The 18,732-nt window shown below is 41.9% G+C and overlaps 3 protein-coding genes across 3 annotated transcripts; 1 reads left to right on the top strand and 2 right to left on the bottom strand.

The window, feature by feature from the left end:
• Positions 1-1,438: 1,438 nt before the first annotated feature.
• On the bottom strand, positions 1,439-3,996 carry armc10 (armadillo repeat containing 10). Its single transcript, XM_068603050.1, has 6 exons — positions 3,522-3,996; positions 2,904-3,049; positions 2,581-2,715; positions 2,315-2,491; positions 2,094-2,165; positions 1,439-1,948 (listed from the first exon to the last, which is right to left on the bottom strand). The coding sequence occupies exons 1-6, from the start codon at positions 3,778-3,780 to the stop codon at positions 1,697-1,699; spliced, it is 1,041 nt and encodes a 346-aa protein (XP_068459151.1). The 5' UTR covers positions 3,781-3,996; the 3' UTR covers positions 1,439-1,696.
• A 2,217-nt stretch (positions 3,997-6,213) lies between these two features.
• fbxl13 (F-box and leucine-rich repeat protein 13) lies at positions 6,214-18,250 on the top strand. The gene is made up of 18 exons (XM_068602462.1): positions 6,214-6,278; positions 9,188-9,346; positions 9,720-9,807; positions 9,891-9,989; positions 10,729-10,824; positions 10,927-11,062; positions 14,483-14,535; positions 14,894-14,994; positions 15,429-15,558; positions 16,037-16,135; positions 16,322-16,442; positions 16,538-16,700; positions 16,834-16,953; positions 17,112-17,235; positions 17,333-17,413; positions 17,639-17,773; positions 17,894-18,057; positions 18,139-18,250. Exons 1-18 carry the CDS (start codon positions 6,214-6,216, stop codon positions 18,248-18,250), a joined length of 2,046 nt encoding a protein of 681 aa, XP_068458563.1.
• On the bottom strand, positions 10,191-15,637 carry LOC137804263 (leucine-rich repeat-containing protein 17-like). Its single transcript, XM_068603395.1, has 7 exons — positions 15,499-15,637; positions 13,990-14,152; positions 13,411-13,887; positions 13,061-13,275; positions 12,278-12,433; positions 11,697-11,838; positions 10,191-11,613 (listed from the first exon to the last, which is right to left on the bottom strand). The coding sequence occupies exons 2-7, from the start codon at positions 14,112-14,114 to the stop codon at positions 11,331-11,333; spliced, it is 1,398 nt and encodes a 465-aa protein (XP_068459496.1). The 5' UTR covers positions 14,115-14,152; positions 15,499-15,637; the 3' UTR covers positions 10,191-11,330.
• Positions 18,251-18,732: the final 482 nt, after the last annotated feature.

Genomic DNA, 18,732 nt, shown 5'->3' with positions numbered 1-18,732 from the left:
CGGTTTAATAAAGTCAGTGTCCAGACTTAAAAATGTGCAGCATTTCTTTACACCTGGTCTGGCTCGTGGCATAAAATCCTTGCATTAAAAATCCTTTTCTGAGATAATCGTCACAATTTTCATGCAATTTCGAGGTTAACAAATCGTCAGATGGGTCCACAACTCCTGTCCTCCAGTTAGGCAACATGTGGATCCATCATTGCAGAAAAATGCATAATCTAACTTAACAAGGCTTCTCTTTAATAACATTCAATCTGTTATTCAATAATCACTGTGTGCATAAAAATGTTTGTATACAGTAATTATTTGAGACTGCTTTGTCGAGGTCAATCTCTCCTCCATTCATTTTCAAGCTGCATATCTGTATAACATTTGCAGTGGCTGAAACAATCATAGCAGACTTTAATTTCCCTTGCAACTTCCTCCTGCTCCTCCCAGAGGGATTCACTGGCGTTCTGAGAAATGAAACCCTGCATCCAGGTACCTGTGCTTAGTACAGATTCAAAGTCAAAGTTTGCTTAATTTGGGCTTCGGCTGATAAGAGTTCAAATCCAATACTTGTGTTTGATTAATAAGCTGTATACCTCACTATGTGTGAGAGGCTGAGATCTTTATTTTATGTAAAAGGAACATCAGGCTTGACTTAAACATGTCTTTCCTCAAACAGAACAAAACATAACAAATAAGTACAGAAATACCTGGATCCAACTATTTGGGTCAGTATCAGACGATGTCAGTATCGGTGCATCACTGCACTGAACGTCTTACATTGACACAGAATGTGAGGCCAACCATCCTGTACGTTGCTGTATGCAAAGCTCTTCCACAGTCAGGATGCACAGATTCTCACATTAAATGTATGAATACAAAAATCTTAAAAGATCATGATCTTCAAAACCAACATGTTCATAAATTAGCGAGGACAGGAGTTGTAGTGCAGCCATTCATTAGTGTCTCCAAGGCATGCTAAGTGACAAGAAACTTCATCAGATTTCCATTAAAGTGTATCTCTGACCCACAGAAGGGTAGAAAGTCTGGTCGGGCTACACAGTTCATTCTGACACTTCCTCTAGAAAATGTTTGGCAGTGGGTTTGGATTCAGAAATTTGACCTGGAGCATGTCTTCAGAGAAAGCAGGTGACATTCTCAGAAGAAAAGGGCACTGTGGATCTTTGAAGGAAAATAGTCTCTGGCAATGAGGAGAAAACTCTTGGTGAGGTGGCCTGTTTTTACTCTCTACCTAAATGAATGGTTTCTTCCTGCCCACTCATTGTTCATCAATTCAGTGTAAGAACGTGAAAATCAGGGGAAGTGTGGCTGGTGAGCTGGAATATATCAATTACTCATGTGTGCTAATAATAGTGATCTAGGGAATATTGTTGATGAAGAAAGAGAGAGAGAGAGAGAGAGAGAGAGAGAGAGAGAGAGAGAGAGAGAGAGAGAGAGAGAGAGAGAGAGAGAGAGAGAGAAAGAGAGAGAGAGAGAGAGAGAGAGAGAGAGGGAGAGAGAGAGAGAGAGAGAGAGAGAGAGAGAGTGCAAGTTGAGTATCCATCCACAAGAGGCAATGCAGCCTCGTCTATTATAAGATGAATGTCAACAGATATATAATTGAACTAGAATGGTGACGGCTTGATGGCTTTGGCAAAATGTGTGGAAGCAAAACGTGTGCGTGGATCAAGAGTGCAGAGAGGGAGGTCTACGTCAAGATGCGGGCCACTTGGGACTGAATCTCAACGTCATGGTGTGAAAGCAGCTGGACCAGTCGGCTGTGTAGCTGGGAAGACTCATCTAACATGACCCGGAACAGGCAATCCTGCTTCCGCCTCAGTTCATTAGCCACCTGTGCCGAGGGCCTCCAGGCCTTCAGGTTCCCTGCAAACATCAGCAGTCGCAGAAGCACAGCAGGAGCTGTCCGTGAATCAAAGAGCAGAACAACCGAAGCTGGTGCCTACATCAAAAAGGAGAAAAGACCATCATCAAAATGAGGATGTATAATCAAAAATTGGACTGACACAACCGTTTGACTGCAAACTAATTTGACGTATCTAATCTATTTGGTTTCATGACCTCTTACACAATCGCTTTAGTCATACCTGAGATTGAACAATGTCATCCATCATGTCTGGATTGGATGACAAATTCACGAGGACTTTCAAAGCCTGAACCTAAAATACAAATATTAGAAGAGCTTAATTCATACATATTGCACTCAAAGCTCTACTGAACTTATCTGCTTTCCAGATTTTCAAATGTTTAAAAAATTACTAAAAAATGTGAAGACAGTCAACCAGGTGTAACCTAAAAAGACACCAACCTGTAATGCTTCACAGCTCACAACAAGTAGAGAAAGTAAAAGTGTAATTGATTCCTTCAGCAAGTGTTGGTGTTTATCTGTGACTGAAAGGTTTGTCAGCAGCCGGAGGGCACCGAGCTGAAGGTCAGAATTCACTGGTGACATCTCAATCAGCTCCAGCACTTGCGGCACATAAACCTATAAGGCATGGACATGAATATTTAAACAAAAAGATATGTTCAGCCACAGATTGCATAATATTTGTTGTACAGTGTGAGGAAACATACCTTTATTTGTTCCTGGTTTGGGATGTTCATACACAGATTATTTAAAGCATTCAGAGTCTGCACTCTAACATCTGCTGCAGGATCAGAGAGGAAACCAGCTATGATAGGAATCCCTTCAAATTCCCGTATAAGATTCTGGAAGATTAGTAAAAAATATATAAATAATAAATTAATGTCACACAGAACACAGCACTTTGAGTGGCACCACTGACAACGTGCATCAACTGCATAACTTTATAATTAGATACAGTACAACTTCTCATGCTCAATCAGATCTAACCTCCCTCGCAGAATGGGTTTGAAAACGTGTACTTGTACTGTACCTGATTCACAGTAAAGGCAGCAGAATTCCCTAACGTAAGTAGTATCCGACATCGGTCGTGTGGATTGTTGCTGGTCTGCAGACATGACAGCAGCATTTTTAAGTGCTGTGGATCCAGGTAGCCAGGGGACTGGTGGATGATTTCACCTATGGACCCAGATGAATCATACAACAAACATGTATGGATATTAAATAAGTGTTTGCACTGGAAGAGACAGTCTTTACTTCCCACCCGGCTGGAGTTATTGTTTACAGTCAAACGCTCTCCAGCTTATCTGTGAGTTATTGTGATTGAATATGCATGCTTTGAGTTAACACACTGGGCAGTTTGAGAACTCATCTTGGGATATTCACTTTGCTGGACAATCAGGTTTAGAAGTAGTTAATATTCACGCACTGTAAGCTCTTGTTAAAAAAAAAAAAAGTTTAAACCTTTATTTAACCAGAAAAGTCTCATTGAGAAAAAAAAACTCTTTTTCGAGGGAGACCTGGCCAAGACAGGCAGCAGCATAAAAAACACATAGTTACGGACAGAAAACATAGAACAAGACAGTCAATTTAAGAATATTTACATTTCAGGGAACCTGCCTCTATTGCTTTCATTCTAGATTAAAGTTACCTGATGCAACATCCACAGGTCGGGGACAGACCACGTCCAGTCCGGACACTCTGGCCAGCAGGCTGCCCGGTTGAAGGGTGGCTTCACTGGGCGGGCTGCTCCTGGCACCAGGACTTTCACTGGCAGAACTTTTCTTGTTCTTCTTAAAGCTTCCCCCGCTGATGAGTTTGTACAACCCGTAAGAAGCTCCGGCTCCAGCAACTATTCCGAGCAACGCTTTCATGTTGCCGAACCTGGGGGTGATACTAGCATCGCCCATGCTGCGTCTGTAGGTTAGCGTTAGCTAAGCGCTGTTAGCCGACGTGAAGCTCCAGATGCCCTGAAACGTGGCTCACTGACCCGGGTCCTCAGATAACTAGCGACCAGCCCTCACTAACCTACAGCAACCCACCCAGACTGATACAGACGGGGTCATTGTTGTGAAAGCTGGACACGTTTGCTGGAAAGCTACAGCTGTCAACAATGCTCTGTTGCGTTGTTCCGGGCAGCTGGTGTTGCCAGATCTGACTGACAGAAAGACGCCGAATCAGAGTTTACAACCCGCCCAGCGGACTAGTTATTGTTGTTATTGTTATTACTAGGTTTACCAGAGAGCTTTTATTGAATTATAGTCGGACTACGACTGTAGTTTTTATTTAGCTAGTTACAAACTGCCCAGACGGTACAAACGTAGCCTGAATCACCCAAAACAATGTTGACTCCTTCATTTAAAGTAAAAACGCCCAATCTGGCCACGCGGCCGCAGCTCGGACCAAATGTCTCGCTGAATGATGAGCAGTCTGGAAATAGATGTCTTTGTATGTTTGGAACATTAAACACGATTACCTCAATTTGTTAACGTGACTGGAAAGTTGCAAATTTTTCAAAGATACAGTTGCAAATATGTATGTCGCAAACGCAAAGCCTGCTGTGAATGAACTGAAACGCTGTCTGTCTCACACACATATAAGGTAGGTTATCTAGCAATGTGAATGATAACTTTAACGAAAAAACCCGCCAACTATAATTACCACTTGAATGTTTTTTTTTCCTCTTCTTCTGAATGTTAATTTTTTGTTAATTAAACGTCACCTCCTTTGACAATATGCCTTATTGACAGCTACATGACTGTCACATCCCAATGGTCCAATACAGTTTATGAACAACAGTCTTATGGCCTTCCAAGGACACGCTGACCTTCAGGATGTTGACTGGTTGCTGGTAACTTGGACCTCCTAGCTTGAGACTTTCCCATATGTCTCTGGACTTTCCTTGAGATGGACACTTGGTGGCTCACTTGCTCAAGTTTTCTTTTAAAGTTATACAGTTTGGAGTGAAAGTCTCATCTGGTTAACTTCCCTGCCATTGTCCATTTCCTCACATTAACAGATCTTTAAGTGCCCGTTTATATCAGCTAATGAAGTACTGGATTTGGATGCCTGTTATATTCCCTCACCGTTTATTTATAGTTAGAGCAACACCCATGGGGATTTTAATTAAGCAGCCCTCAGTACTATATGACAAAAACTACAGGCATAATGTTAGTTAATTTTTTGGAATATTTGCCCATTGGATCATGTCAACTTTTTAAATGGGTTTAATCTTTTTGCTAAACTATTTTTAGAGGCACAAGTTTGTTGCCGATGCAGAACAGTGTTGTGCAACAACCTCTCTGACACGCAAAGGACTATGTGGACAGTTTATCTGGACCCAGATGACATCAGTTTGGTTTAGCTGCTACCTTCAAAAGTCAGATTAATTCACTTTTTTCTCAAATGAAATTGATTGGATTGCCTTTATAATTGCCATTTTGTATTCCTGCAAATGTCATATTGCCTGGCCGAGAAGGCCTACGGTTTTCAGGAACAATTTAACAAGGTCTACACAGTATTGGGCAACGAGGGTTTGAATAATTGACCAAGTTGAGGGAAAAGGAAGACAACGACCATTAGACATATACACTCCATCACGATAACGTAGTTGTTTTTCATTGGCTTGTTTGACTTAAGTAGCAATAAGTGATGCTTTAAACAAGATTGACGTTTAAATAGCTTTCCACTGCTCCAATATTGGCAAATTTGTTATTTGTGATTGAAAATAAAGTCAACCTAAAAACATTGACATTGTTGATTTCATGTCTTTATTAGTTACAGCAGATGCATGTAGAACTGCAGAAACTTGATTTTCCTCCCAGTTGAAGATGGCAAGAGCTCTTATGAAAACAAAAAGAAATGTGACGTTCAGCTTCAGTTGTATGAGCACTAGCATTCACAATTTGAATACTTACCCATATTTACTGGCTGGCAGCAATTTCACCTGTGTTTAAGACGAGAAATGTTTTTATTCCAATTATTTATAAGCACAACAGTCATATTCAAATTATCTGAAATATCTTTCCATACCATGTTATCTCAAAGTTTTGATTCTCTTTTACGGTTCCAATCCTTTTACATTGTGGGATCCAGCGTTCTTGTCTTCATTCAGCTGACGGTGCATAACGGGTCTTTGATAGAGATTCTTTGCTCCTTACGTAGCGGTTTCTGGACTGCACAGCGTACGAGTTTACAGATGGTGGTGACAGGATGGATGCAGACAGCACTTTAGGACGACGGTAGACCACGTAGACAGGTTTTTTATTCCGAATGACTCGGCGCTTCCATAACTTGGTCGGTTTTTTCAAAGTCTGTAGGCCAGGTCTAGTTGCACTCGCATAATGACCATTGAGAGAATTGCTTCTTCTCAGTGGAGTAAAAGAGCCCAGGGACTTTCCGGCACCACGTATATCCGAGATTTTATTATTGATTCCAAAGTTCTTGGACATGACTCCATTGGCAACTACCTCTGAAAAGGGTCTCTCTGATGCTGAGGTTGGCGCCAACTTGGTAAGAGAGTTGGATTTTGCGTCACCAACTCTAAAGAGAGAGGAGATCCCAGTCTGGGTTGAATCTAAGCCACTAGAAATTGGTGTTGGGGTATTTTCAGTCTTTTGTGTGAATCCCTTAGTGGCAGAGACTCTTTTCTGCTTGGATTTCTCATTTTTTGGCTGGTTTTTGCGGTAGCCATCATGTCTGCTTGAGCCATGGAGAGATCTGGAAGGTTGCATCGTACGCATCGGGTAGAATCTGACTGGTTTCTTTCTAATGAAAGCTAGAATCTGAGCATCATTTGGGACGCTGGTTTGAACTCCCAGGACACTACTACTCTGTGGTGAAGGGTTATTATAATTTGAAGAAACAGAACCAGTGTATACAGGCAGGTGGGCAGCAGACTTTATATAATTCGATTGTTTGCCAACAATGGGTTGATAGGCCCGGGCGGATTTGGCTGCACTTTTCTTCTGCTCTGGTTGATAATCTGGTATGTACCTTTGACCTCTTGGTGCACTGACATACATAACGTGACCATAAGAAGTAAACGATGGGGTCATTGGTGTAGTCAGGATATTGGCTGGAGTCACTCTGCTTGATTCCTGATTTTTTACATATTTACTAAGTTTCAAACCAGATAGTTTTTGACCCCCTGTTAAAGATGCTTTACTAGGAAATGTATATTTTGGTTGTTGCTGGATATTCTTCTCAGAAGTGAGAGTCTTACTTGAATAGTTGCTGAAATTGTGAGATGGTCTGTTTGGGCGGTTCACAGGGGATGCAGTCACATAGCCACTGTGAGACAAATCATTTCCAAAGAATGAACCAGGCGGTATTTGTTTAGGGACCTTGTAGCTTGTTGACTGAACAGCTTTGTTTCTCACTTGAGGAGCTCTTGTGAAGTGATCAGGGTTTTCCCCAGAAATGCCACCATCAAAACCTTGATAATTACTTGAAACATCCTCTGTGGCTGCTGAATAATGGCGTGGGTATAGAGCAGCGCCCGGGACATTGTAATGGTCATCATAAACACTAGTAGACATGAGACTTGCAGTGGAGTCAACAAGATCAGGGACAGAGTTGCTTTTACCTGGCATTTGGTAGTTGGAGCCCTGGTCAGTCGCTGTATTCGTAGCTTGACTCCAGTCTTCATTTCCACTGGCGTCATCATGGACGGGGCCTTTTGCAGAATCAGACCTATACCCTTTGTCATGCTGCCCCATAATATTAACATTTTGGGTATTCGAAGCCTTCTCCTTTTCAATAGTTTCCCGTGCAGTTTGAAAATGTCTACCCATGGCATTTCCTGGCATTAAGAAAGATCTCTTCATTGATTCTATAAATCGTTTAAAATCCTGGATTGTTGAGAAACTGGTGCTCTGCCTCGTTTTGTGTTTTGTGTGCTCCTTCACTAAAAGGCCAAAGGGGTGTCGACCAGAATCTTCACGCTCATGTTTCGATACAGGGGGAGAGGACGGGACATCATGTTCTGACCCTGGTTTGCTTTTTCTCCTCACGTCACTGAGACTAACAAAGTCAGCACGCTTATAGTTTTCATGGTCGACTGGTTTTCTCCAAGGGGAAACAAAGCTTTGGCGTCTCATGGCTTGCATCTCAGGCTTTGGACTAACAGAGTCTTGGTTTGGGTGTAAAGATGCTCGAGAGGGAAAATGGTTTGATGCTTGTGGACCAGGCACTCCTGCACGGACACTAAATTCATCATCGAGAGAGAAGCCATGTGCAATATTGTAACCTAGCAGGGAACAAACAATTACATTTATTTCATACGGTTGAACATGATCAGGAATGATACAGAAAGTCTTACCGTTTTGAGATATAAAAACACAGCCCCACAACAGAGTGGAAAGCAAAGATACCCTGAAAAACAACAGTAAGAAAGATAAATAACACAAGCCAGATGTATTCCAAAATACCCTTTTAAAATGTTATTTACCCATAAGAAAGAGCCATGGCAGTGAGTTCAACCACCGTATGCACTTGCAGCAACAGACTGTGTGCGATTACTAGCACAGCTAACAATCAGTCACACTTCATCCTTCGTTTCCCCTGAAGGTTTGGGTGCAAGGAAGGATACTAAAACCTTTTGAAAACTTGGCTTACACTGATTGCAATTAGGTGATTGTCAACAGCTGGTGCTGTGTGAAAATCAACCACTTAAGACAAGCACAGGTGGAGAATGTATTCAAAGGGCTGCCCGGTGATGGCTCTCATATCTCTAAAAGCAATCCTGAAATTCATCTGAGAGATGATAGCTTTAAAACATCTGTTACCTTTCTCAATGTCCTTTTGTGAATCTCTGTGTCTTGAATACACACATTATATGTAAATTGTACATGATTGATAGGAAGACAATAACAAATAACCTTTCACTCACAGAAGTTCAAACTTCTGAAATGAATCCACAAAATATCCATAAAACATTGATAAAGCCAAGAGAGAGCCACTCAGCTGTCACTCAGAAATTTGAGCCATGTGAATGAAAGTGCTCTGGATCATTGTTCACAAGCTGCTGAGTTCATGAAGATATACTATTACACAGATTGCCATTCACCTTTCTATTATCAGTCCAGACCTCCACATCATTTACCTTTTGTCCAGTTAATCATTCTGGCCGCTCTGAATGTCCCAACCAGCTTCAGTTGATATCATTGTGAGAAAACATTAAACACATTTTAGATATAAGGATATTATTTCAGTCTAACTGAATCATGTCCTGTTGAGGTGATGCAGGTTTCTAACAGTCTGCCTGCGTACCTTTCCACTGAATTAATGATGAGCCGTGTTTGCTGTTGGGGACAGGAAGTGGAACAGGTTTGCTACCCAAAGTAAGAGAAGTACAACAGAGCTGGCTCTGAAGATGGACATGGCAAAGAAACATTATGAGAGGAAGTGCCAGCTGGTTGCACTCACCAAATGGTCAAACTGTGTAAAATTACACAAGAAGACACAGGCCGGTAGGTGGTCATTTAATTATTTGTATATATTTGATATATATATATATATACATTTGATAGCCAGAGAAAACATGCAGCTTGGTTAAGAAATGTGTCTAAACTGAAAGTCTTTCCTGACAACCATTTCTTCTTCACTTATAAACCCACTCCTGTGACTCACTTCTTTCCTTGCTTTTTTTACTCTGAGACTGAACTGAAATTGAAAACAATCCAACTTCATGATCAGGATATTGTTGCCATAGTTTAGCTCACATCTTATCCACTGTTAAAAAAGATGGCACAATCCAAACACACGTGCTGTTGGAAAGTGATGGACATTTGAAAAAATATGTTTTTAATTTCTTTTCAACTTGAGTTGCCGTCGAGAAACTTGAGAGCTTTGTAAACGCTGGCCGTCTTGCGCGCATCATAGCTGCATGGCGTAATGTTGCAAAGGACTCAAAGAGGGCAAAAGAGTACTTTAAGGTAAACATTTATTTGGAAGTATAGCAAAAAATATAATAACTTGTAACAATGTTCAATAATTCTATATTTTGTGTGAATTGCAGAGGTTGAAAATGGGGTTTATAGAAATCGGCAACACAGTCCACCAGATTGGGGAAGGATGTGACGGACTCTCAGTGCTCCCGACCAGCCTCTCAATGATGGTAGCTCCTCTCAAACCAAGCAGCTTGCATGTTTCAATCAGCCACACAGAGCTGTGATAGCTCTGGATTTAGAGCTGGAGCAGCTTCACGTCTCTGTTTTCAAAGCAGTGATGAGGTCACGTCTGTTACATAAGACTTAAAGTGGACTCCACTGTAAACATGCCTCCAGTCTCCTTGAGGCCAGTTGATTAATGTCTTTGAAGCCCGTTATGGTCTAATATACCTATTACCCATTTCCACAGAGTGGGTTATGTTTCAGGGACAACTCTCTCATTTGTTGCTGTTATGTTGTTTTGCATATTAATCTTAATATTTTTGGACGTATTATATAACTAAGAGAGCACTTTCTCACTAGTGGCTCAAGTACACATCTTTTTGACTCAGAGTGCACTACCAGTCACAGTCGCTGTTTGTTTTGGATTCACTGGCTTTGTTTGCTCTGGTGTTTCTGTCCAACACCCCTCCTGATATATACTGTTGTACTTCAGCATGACTATGTTTGGAGTAAGAAAGAGACTTCTTGGACAATCACATCACACTGCCTTGTAAAGTGGCAGAAGAGGCCGTGAATCCTGCCTGTTATGATTTGGGTGTTTAACTGTCCCCTTGACATTGCACAAATATTTCCAAAGTGACATCTGGTTACTCTGGTATCGGTGAACTAAATATAAATAGGAAATTCATATGTTTCCACCTTTCCAAATGATCAATTATGTCATATGATTGTTTTTTTCTTCAGATCTTTCAATATTTAGAGTTGCGAGACTTGCTCAATTGTGCGGAGGTATGTTGCACATGGAAAGCTATCATCCAGTCAGGCCCACTGTGGAGTCAGGTCTGTACTGGGAGATTGGTTCTTGACTTTTAGTTTGCAGTGGTGTCTAAAGTTATATTTGAAATAGGAGTACAAATGTTCCCTACTCTTTGTCCCTGTTAGATCAACTTCTCTGTGGAGAAAGACTGGATAACAGATGGCACAGTGAAGCAGATTTTGCAGAACTACCGCCCATTCGTCATCCATCTCAACCTGCGGAGCTGTGTGTCTCTAAAATGGCCCAGCTTGAAATGTATAAGTGAGTATTTCACGTTCTGATTGTTTGGTTTCATCTGCAATACTCATGTTTCACGAGGTGTGCATTGACACATTCAGATTATTGTAATAATTTGTAAAGGCAGTCAACTCTTATATTTTGATTAGAAAGTCAACAAATATGAAAACAACACGGAAAAATGTAGTCTTTCCATCTGATACAGACAGTTGCATGATAATGAAAAGAATTGAATGAAGCGAAAACAAAGAGACTTTTCAAAGTAAAATTGTAGAACAAAGCTTCACTTAAATCAGGACAGCCTGATGATCTGGTATTTCTGCGGGACTCTCAAGTGGCTCGGCTCCAGCTCCTCCTCCAGTTCTCCCTGCACTTCCATCGCTGTGTTCCATAGTTCAGGGTCCGTTTGGTCTTGATCTGCTCTGCTGTGCTGTCTGTCCTTTGGACACGCTCTGTTGTAGGAATGCACATACTCCACTACACTCTCCCCAGTATGTTCAGGAGGAGATCGACACAAGAGGCCGGAGTGTCTCACCCCTGGGTGCAGTCGCAGCCAATACACCATGTAGTGGATGCTGAAAAGAATGCGATCACTTTAAAAAAAAAAGTGCATTCATCAAAAGAAAGACATTGCAAATGTTCAAACCCAAAAACCTACCTATAGTTACACACCCAGGGGTTTCCTCCCAGCTTTAGCTGTGACAGGAAGTAGAGGTCTTCAAGGACCCCGTACTGGACAGAGTGCAGGCTGTTGCTGGACAGGTCCAGCTCTCGTAGATGCAGCAGCCCAGAGAAGGAAGCTAGGAGAGCCAAAAGAAACAACATAAGCATTCATTTACTTCTTCTTTGTCTAGTTCTATTCAGAGAGACCTGCTGTTGTTTATTATTTATCAAGAAAAGTAAACGCCAGTGGTACAATTCAACTCTGATAGGAATGTGCGAGCAGGCGTTCAGTTTGTCTGACTCACTTAAGCAGAGTAATCACATTATGTCCGTTACCCTCTCGTTTCCTACTGTAAATAAAGCCAATACTGTATACACAAAGATGTCTCTAAGAATGATATATGGGAAACAGAAGTCAGCAGCAATTGTACAATGGGTTCTTAACCTTTGGCCCTCCATATGTTATCTATCAGCCTGTGTAGTTTCTCATGCTGGATAATACTAGAAATATCAACCACACACTGTAATATTTACGAGTGATGATTAATTGGTATACAGAAATCATAGCACACATACCTCTGTCAATGTGCTCCATGTTGTTATAACTGATGTTAAGGCCTCTGAGGCCCCTTGCTTTGTGGAAATCTCTGGCTTTAAGATGACGGATTGAATTATGTGACAGATCGATATGAACAACATCCTCTGGAATACCTGAAGGCACCTCAGTTAGACCTAAACATGGAGGAGGACAGGTTACTTAAATGGTTCTTAAATACATTTCATGACTTTACCTCAACCATTTATTGATTATAATGATAGATGTTTCATCTTTACCATCCACAATTGTTAAACTAAAGACTGCACAAAGAAATCATCTTGAGTTTCTACTCTTAGTACTGCAAGTGATCGATTTATGCTCTGCCTTTAGTCTTAATCTGAATTTCCTCCTGCCGTTATCAGGCAGGTAGTTGTAACACATTGTTTGATGAACAGTAATTGTTAGATAAATATAAAATGCTTTTGCAGGTTGTGCAACAGACTTATTCTGCTGTATTAGCCAAACTTTGTTTAATTCATGCTTTCCAAGTTGCTCAGAAGGTGACATGACTATAGAGTCAGTCACAACAACAAAGCATTAAATAGAAAACACCTGCAAAGCCAGATGTCTCTTTTATAGTTCTGAGTCTAGCCCTGAACATGTTTTGAGAAATGGAAGTTTAGTCATTCCACTCATGCAACACTAATCTATAATCATGAACAGGTTTTCTAACTATTTGTTGCATAAGAAACACATGTGCTGAATTCCTGAAAACATACAATTAATCAAACTTGTTTTGGGAAAAGTCATCATGAACTTGCCTTGGTTACTGCAGTCCATTCGTAATTGTGGGAAAAGATAGATATGGCAAGACGTGGTTGCGTCCGGTTTTGAGCGAATGGGAATGGGCTCTACCGGGTCTATAGGATCTGTTTGGTCTCCCTGTTGGTCGCTGGTTGGGTCTGTCTCCTTACAGAGTAAATTGGGATCAATCTGCTTCATCTTCATGCCTTTTAGCCAGGTGGGCCCTGCACACCTAGAAGAGGAAACGCCGTTCAGTCACAAACTCAGATGTGATATTTGCAGACTCTTTGTTATTCTGAGGATCTGAGTTATGGCTTGCACACCTGTGGAATCAGATATGTCAAACTATTGTTGTGAAATCCCTCACCTGGCATGATTTCCTAGATTACGGTTGCTTGGGACCTGAAGGGTGCGTATGAGACTGTCCATAGGGCAGAGACAATTCCAGGGATTATCATGTAGCCGTAGGTAGTGAAGGTTTGGCATGGGGATGAGGACCTCCTCGCTAAGTGTTCCCAGGCGGTTGTGCTGCAGCAGAAGGGTTGTAAGGCGTGTCAGGCCCTGGAAGGCCCCTTCTGCCACTAAAGAGATCTGATTCTGCTGCAGGTCCAGACTGGTTAAACTCTCATATCCAGGGAAGGAATCTTCACCAAGGACTTTGATCTTATTACGAGCCAGAAGGAGGTGCTTTGGTTGTTTGGACCAGGTCTGTGAGGTGGGAATGGAGGTGAGGCGTCGATCCTGACAGTCTATGAAGACGTCTCCAGACTCTGTCAACTCTGAGCAGTCTGGTGCCACATGAATGGAGGGGCCCGATCTGCTGTGACGCCCAGCACCTCTCAACCTGACAAAATGAATACATGACTTGTCACATTCTGCACGTACGTGGTCTTTAGGGTCAGTGACAAATGGTTTGAACAAACGAGACCCCAGAGTAAATCCAAACCTGTCGTGTGAGAGTTTATGTCTGGCTCTTCTGAGGCCTCTGCCCTTCCCCGGTCTTTTCATGTGGATGGACGGGAGCAGGAGGAGGAGCAGGGAGGCTACGAGGAGAGAGGAGGTCACTTGCATCCTGTGGCCTGCGGGGATTGTCTTTTCAGTAAGAAGAGCTGGAGAAAAGTAGGATTTGGGGTTACAAATCTTAAGAAAACAGGCTTGGACACAGAAGCAATGTGTCAAAGGTGAACAGTGTTGTTGATGGAACACAGCTGCTGCTTCTCCTGAGGAGAAGAGACAGGTAGCACATTATGTAGGAAATATGAGCTGTTTAGGAATGTGTACACGGCTTTGAAAGAAGGCATACGACAGAAGTGGTTTCTTACATACTGTCGTATATTACTTCATTATATCACAAGTTTTGAAAGATTATTCTAGCAATGTGATTCCACTAAAAGTGGACATCACAGTTTGACCAGTTTCTTCTGCTTGTGTTTTCTTAGGTGAATGCAAAAACATCCAGGACCTAAATTTGTCAGAGTGTTTTAATGTTACAGTAAGTAAACATTATTAAGATGATGATGATGATGATGATGATGATGATGATACTGTATAGATGGAAACAAATCTAAATGTTCATATCATATGAACTACTTTACTGTTTCCAATATTTTCTGTAGTTGAATGATCGGTCCTTTAATAAATCAATGAAAATGTTGATGAAAGATTGTTTAAAAAAAGTAGTTTTACTCCTTATAATTTTTCCATGAAACAGAAACGTTTAATGAAAGTCAAGTAGTTTAAATGTTTGTTAATGCATAGTGGATTGTGATATTAGACTGTGCCATGCATTCTTCGAACAGGAGCCTTTCTGAGAAAACTAAAATGAATATTTAAATATCTGCTCTTTACAGGATGTGATGGTTCAAAGAATTGTCGAGGGCTGTCCCTGTTTGCTATACTTGAACCTTTCTTGCACACTTATAACAAACAAAACTCTCAGAGATCTGTCCAGGTAAGCCTCCAGTTAAGGCACACTGCCATGTCACTAAGACTCGTGCTCTAAGCTGTGGTCCAGCTCACTCTCCAAGTTGAACAAACAAATTCCTGCATGATACTCCTTTCTGGCCCAATGCCCATTGGTTCCCAGAAATATCTTTAATTATGTTTGTCCAATGTGCTGCAGGCTTGTCTGAGGGCCGCTGGTGCCAATTTAACGATTTAGAGGAACAGATGTGCCACTCATAACATAACGTCTTAACTGTTTGATGACATTGATGATTTCCATCATTAGCTCTCTTCAAGTAGTATTATGCAGAATACCATGCAGCCATTCTAGTTTTTACTTTTGGACAAAAAACAACAACAAAACAACCGACTATAATCTACAAAAGATTAAACACAAATACATTTGGTATATAAACTAATCTAACTATTGTTTTTAAACAGGAATTGTCTCAACCTTCAATACCTAAGTCTGGCATACTGCTACGGATTCACAGATAAAGGGTTTATGTACCTGACCACAGGGAAGGGCTGTCACAATCTCGTCCACCTCAACTTGTCCGGCTGCACTCAGGTCAGTTGGTACGCTCCCTTCAGTTTGGTATAAACACTCAGCTTCAACTGGAGAAAGGACACCGTTTTTTTGTTGTTTTTTTTTTAAGTTGAGCATTCAGTCCACGTTGGATAAATCCAGTCACTCGTCTCTGTTTCCACGTGTTTGAGTTTCTGGCAGTACTCTGGTAACTGCACTGAGAGCACAGAGTAAATGAACAAAGATCTGAAGGAGAGGGAGAGTACAAGGCAGCTGTGGCGAAGAGGAGGGCTGGGTTTATACCATCAGCTCCAGCCCACCAACTCACCATGTGCACTCTCCATAACATAACTCACATGCACTGCAACATAATACGTACTTTTCTTATGGGAATGTGGATTAGTCTGGTTCCAGATGTTTCATTTTATGGGGCCCTGACAATGTGTGCAGCAAGGAAAATGACTTCCAGGAAAATTATTCAGGATCCAACACACGCATATTTTCCTCTCTCCCCTCCCAGATGACTGTAAATGGGTTCAGCTACATTTCTGCCGGATGCCCTTCACTCAAGGAAATTGTGATCAATGACATGCCCACGCTGTCAGATAGCTGTGTCTTGGTAGGTTTTTTTTTAAACACATACAGGGGCAACATCTTAGCCAGGGAATGTTGAACAAAGACACAGACAACAAGGAATAAATTACAAATAGAATTTGCTTTGTCAGCTCATGCATAATCTTTTGGTCCACACACCCTTAACCCCTGGCAACAGAAAGAAGTGTTGAGTCTTGCTCTTTTCTAACAGGCCCTGGTTGCCAGATGTCACTGTCTGTCTGCCGTTTCTCTGTTGGATGCTCCTAATATTTCCGACGTTGCCTTAAAAGCCATCGCTGAAGTCGCCAAACTAAAGACTTTTAGGACAGAGGGTGAGGTGTATTATTCTCTCATTTCCACATCCACAGAAAAGATAGAGGTAATTCTTCACTTATCCTGTCTGTTCTATGCCCCACGTGCACTTTAGGTAACAATCTACTAACAGACACAAGCTGGAAGGCCCTGTGCAGCAGCTCACAAGGCCTCCGCAGGCTCCACGCTGCAGAATGCTCCAGAATGACTGATGCCAGCCTCAAATCTGTGGCCAACCTCAAGAACCTGCACAACCTGGACATCTCACTTTGTAACAAGTGTGTGTGTGTGTGTGTGTGTGTGTGTGTGTGTGTGTGTGTGTGTGTGTGTGTGTGTGTTTGTTGCTGCTGTAGTTTTATATTGCATGTGTTCTTTTTGCATGACGTAATGGTTAGACTGTGTGCATTTCAGGGTGAGCGATACTGGGATCCAGTATCTGACAGAAGGTTCCTCATCCACCAAACTGAGAGAGCTGAATGTCAGTTACTGCAGTCTCATCACAGACACATCTGTAATGAGGATTGCACAAAGGTATATAGTATAACTTCACTCACAACAACAACACTCACAACTCATTGTGGTTTGATAAATAGATCTACGCAACAGTATTTTTGTGTGTGTGGATGGGTGTGTGCGTGTGTGTTTGTGTGTGTGCGTGCATGCGTGTGTGTGTGTGTACAATTCATCAGGTTGTGTAAACTGTACCATCTCGACTTGAGTTATTGTGAGAGGCTGACTGACATGAGTCTGGAGTGGGTGAGTGGCAGCTCTATCTGCTCTCTTGACTTGAGCGGTTGCAACATCCAGGATCAGGTATTGTTTTTTACTCTCACAATGTCCTCAAAAAATACAAAGAAGTACAAGTGGCCCTGGTGGAGAATAGTCTGTATCTTTGTATTTGTATTTATAGGGTCTGGCATCTCTTGAGGGAATTCGTTTGAAGAAGTTAGTTCTTGCCCAATGTGTTTCCGTCACAGATGTTGGCATGGAGGTACTAATCATGCTCGACTTTCAACACATGGCCAGACTTGGCTTTTTAAAAGAACAGCTTATAATTTTTTGTGGGTCTGAGTTTATTTCCTTTTCTAGCTGACAGGAAATTACTAAAAAAGAAATTCCCAAAAAAGTAAATCATGTTCACAGTTGTTACACTCCCTCGCATTTATTTTGACCCAACATCTCTCTCTCTCGTCTCTTTTGTTCCTCACGAGGGAAGAAGTTGTGTAAGACTGCGAGAGATCTGGAGAATGTTGATGTGTCCCACTGTGTAGCTCTGTCAGACTCGGCCATCAGAGCAGTTTCATTCTACTGCACAGGTCTAGTCTCACTGCGGATGTCAGGGTGTCCCAAGGTGCGCACACACACACACACACACACACACACACACACACACACACACACGCACGCACACGCGCACACCTTTGTCTTTCATTTCATGCCAAATGTTCTTTTTTCCTCCGTCTCGCTTCAGATGACAGATATGGCAGTGCACTATCTGACAAGTGGATCTCAGTACCTGCGAGAACTCGATGTAAGTGGCTGTGTTCTTCTCACGGATCGCAGTCTCCGACACTTGCAGAGGGTCTGTCCTCCTCTCTGCTCCATCTCGATGGTCTGCTGCGGCAACATCTCCAAGTAAGACGGTTTAGAAAAGCCCTGTGAAGTTGGAATCCTGCACAACAGCTTTTAATGACCAGAGAACATGTATTCCTGTAGGGTGGCCGCTTTAAAGCTTCAGCCACATGTGAAGCACTGGGAGCACAGCAATGACAACCCTCCATATTGGTCGGGATACAACATGGGCAAGATAGTGTCTTCAGTCACATGACCCGTCAGGACTGATCACCCGGGAAGTGACGGATCAGCAGTCAGCGAAGAGCAGCAACCAACCTTAAGCAGTAATTATATTGTAAAAATATTGCTTTGAGTAATCAGTGACCCTCATCAAAGAGCCAAATCATTTTGCATGACACACTTGAGATAATCCACACAAAGATGAATCATATGGTTAAAAATCCCAAATCCCAGGTTAGCAATCAGATCAAGTCTCACCTGTCTGCAAAGAGACACAGCGCCTCAGTGGATGTCATCAGCTCCTCACAAAGGAATGTTCTGTGCTTTTCTGTTTTGAGTTTACATAAATTGTTACACATTGTGTAAGACCCTGCGAGGATCCAGTGGGTTAATAATCCCACGTTAGATAACCAGTGCATAAATTTGTGATTTCCGCTCTGAATTTTTATGAAACAGTCTTCTTTGTTTGGGATCCTTTATTATTTCAGTTTATGCTTGTTTCCCTTATATAATATA

This window comes from Clinocottus analis, unplaced genomic scaffold, assembly GCF_023055335.1.
Source record: "Clinocottus analis isolate CAN_PGR_092001 unplaced genomic scaffold, fCliAna1.0.p SCAF_6, whole genome shotgun sequence".
NCBI lineage: Eukaryota > Metazoa > Chordata > Actinopteri > Perciformes > Cottidae > Clinocottus > Clinocottus analis.
The sequence above is the reverse complement of the archived record's forward strand: the minus strand, read 5'-3'. Positions and strand labels throughout refer to the sequence as shown.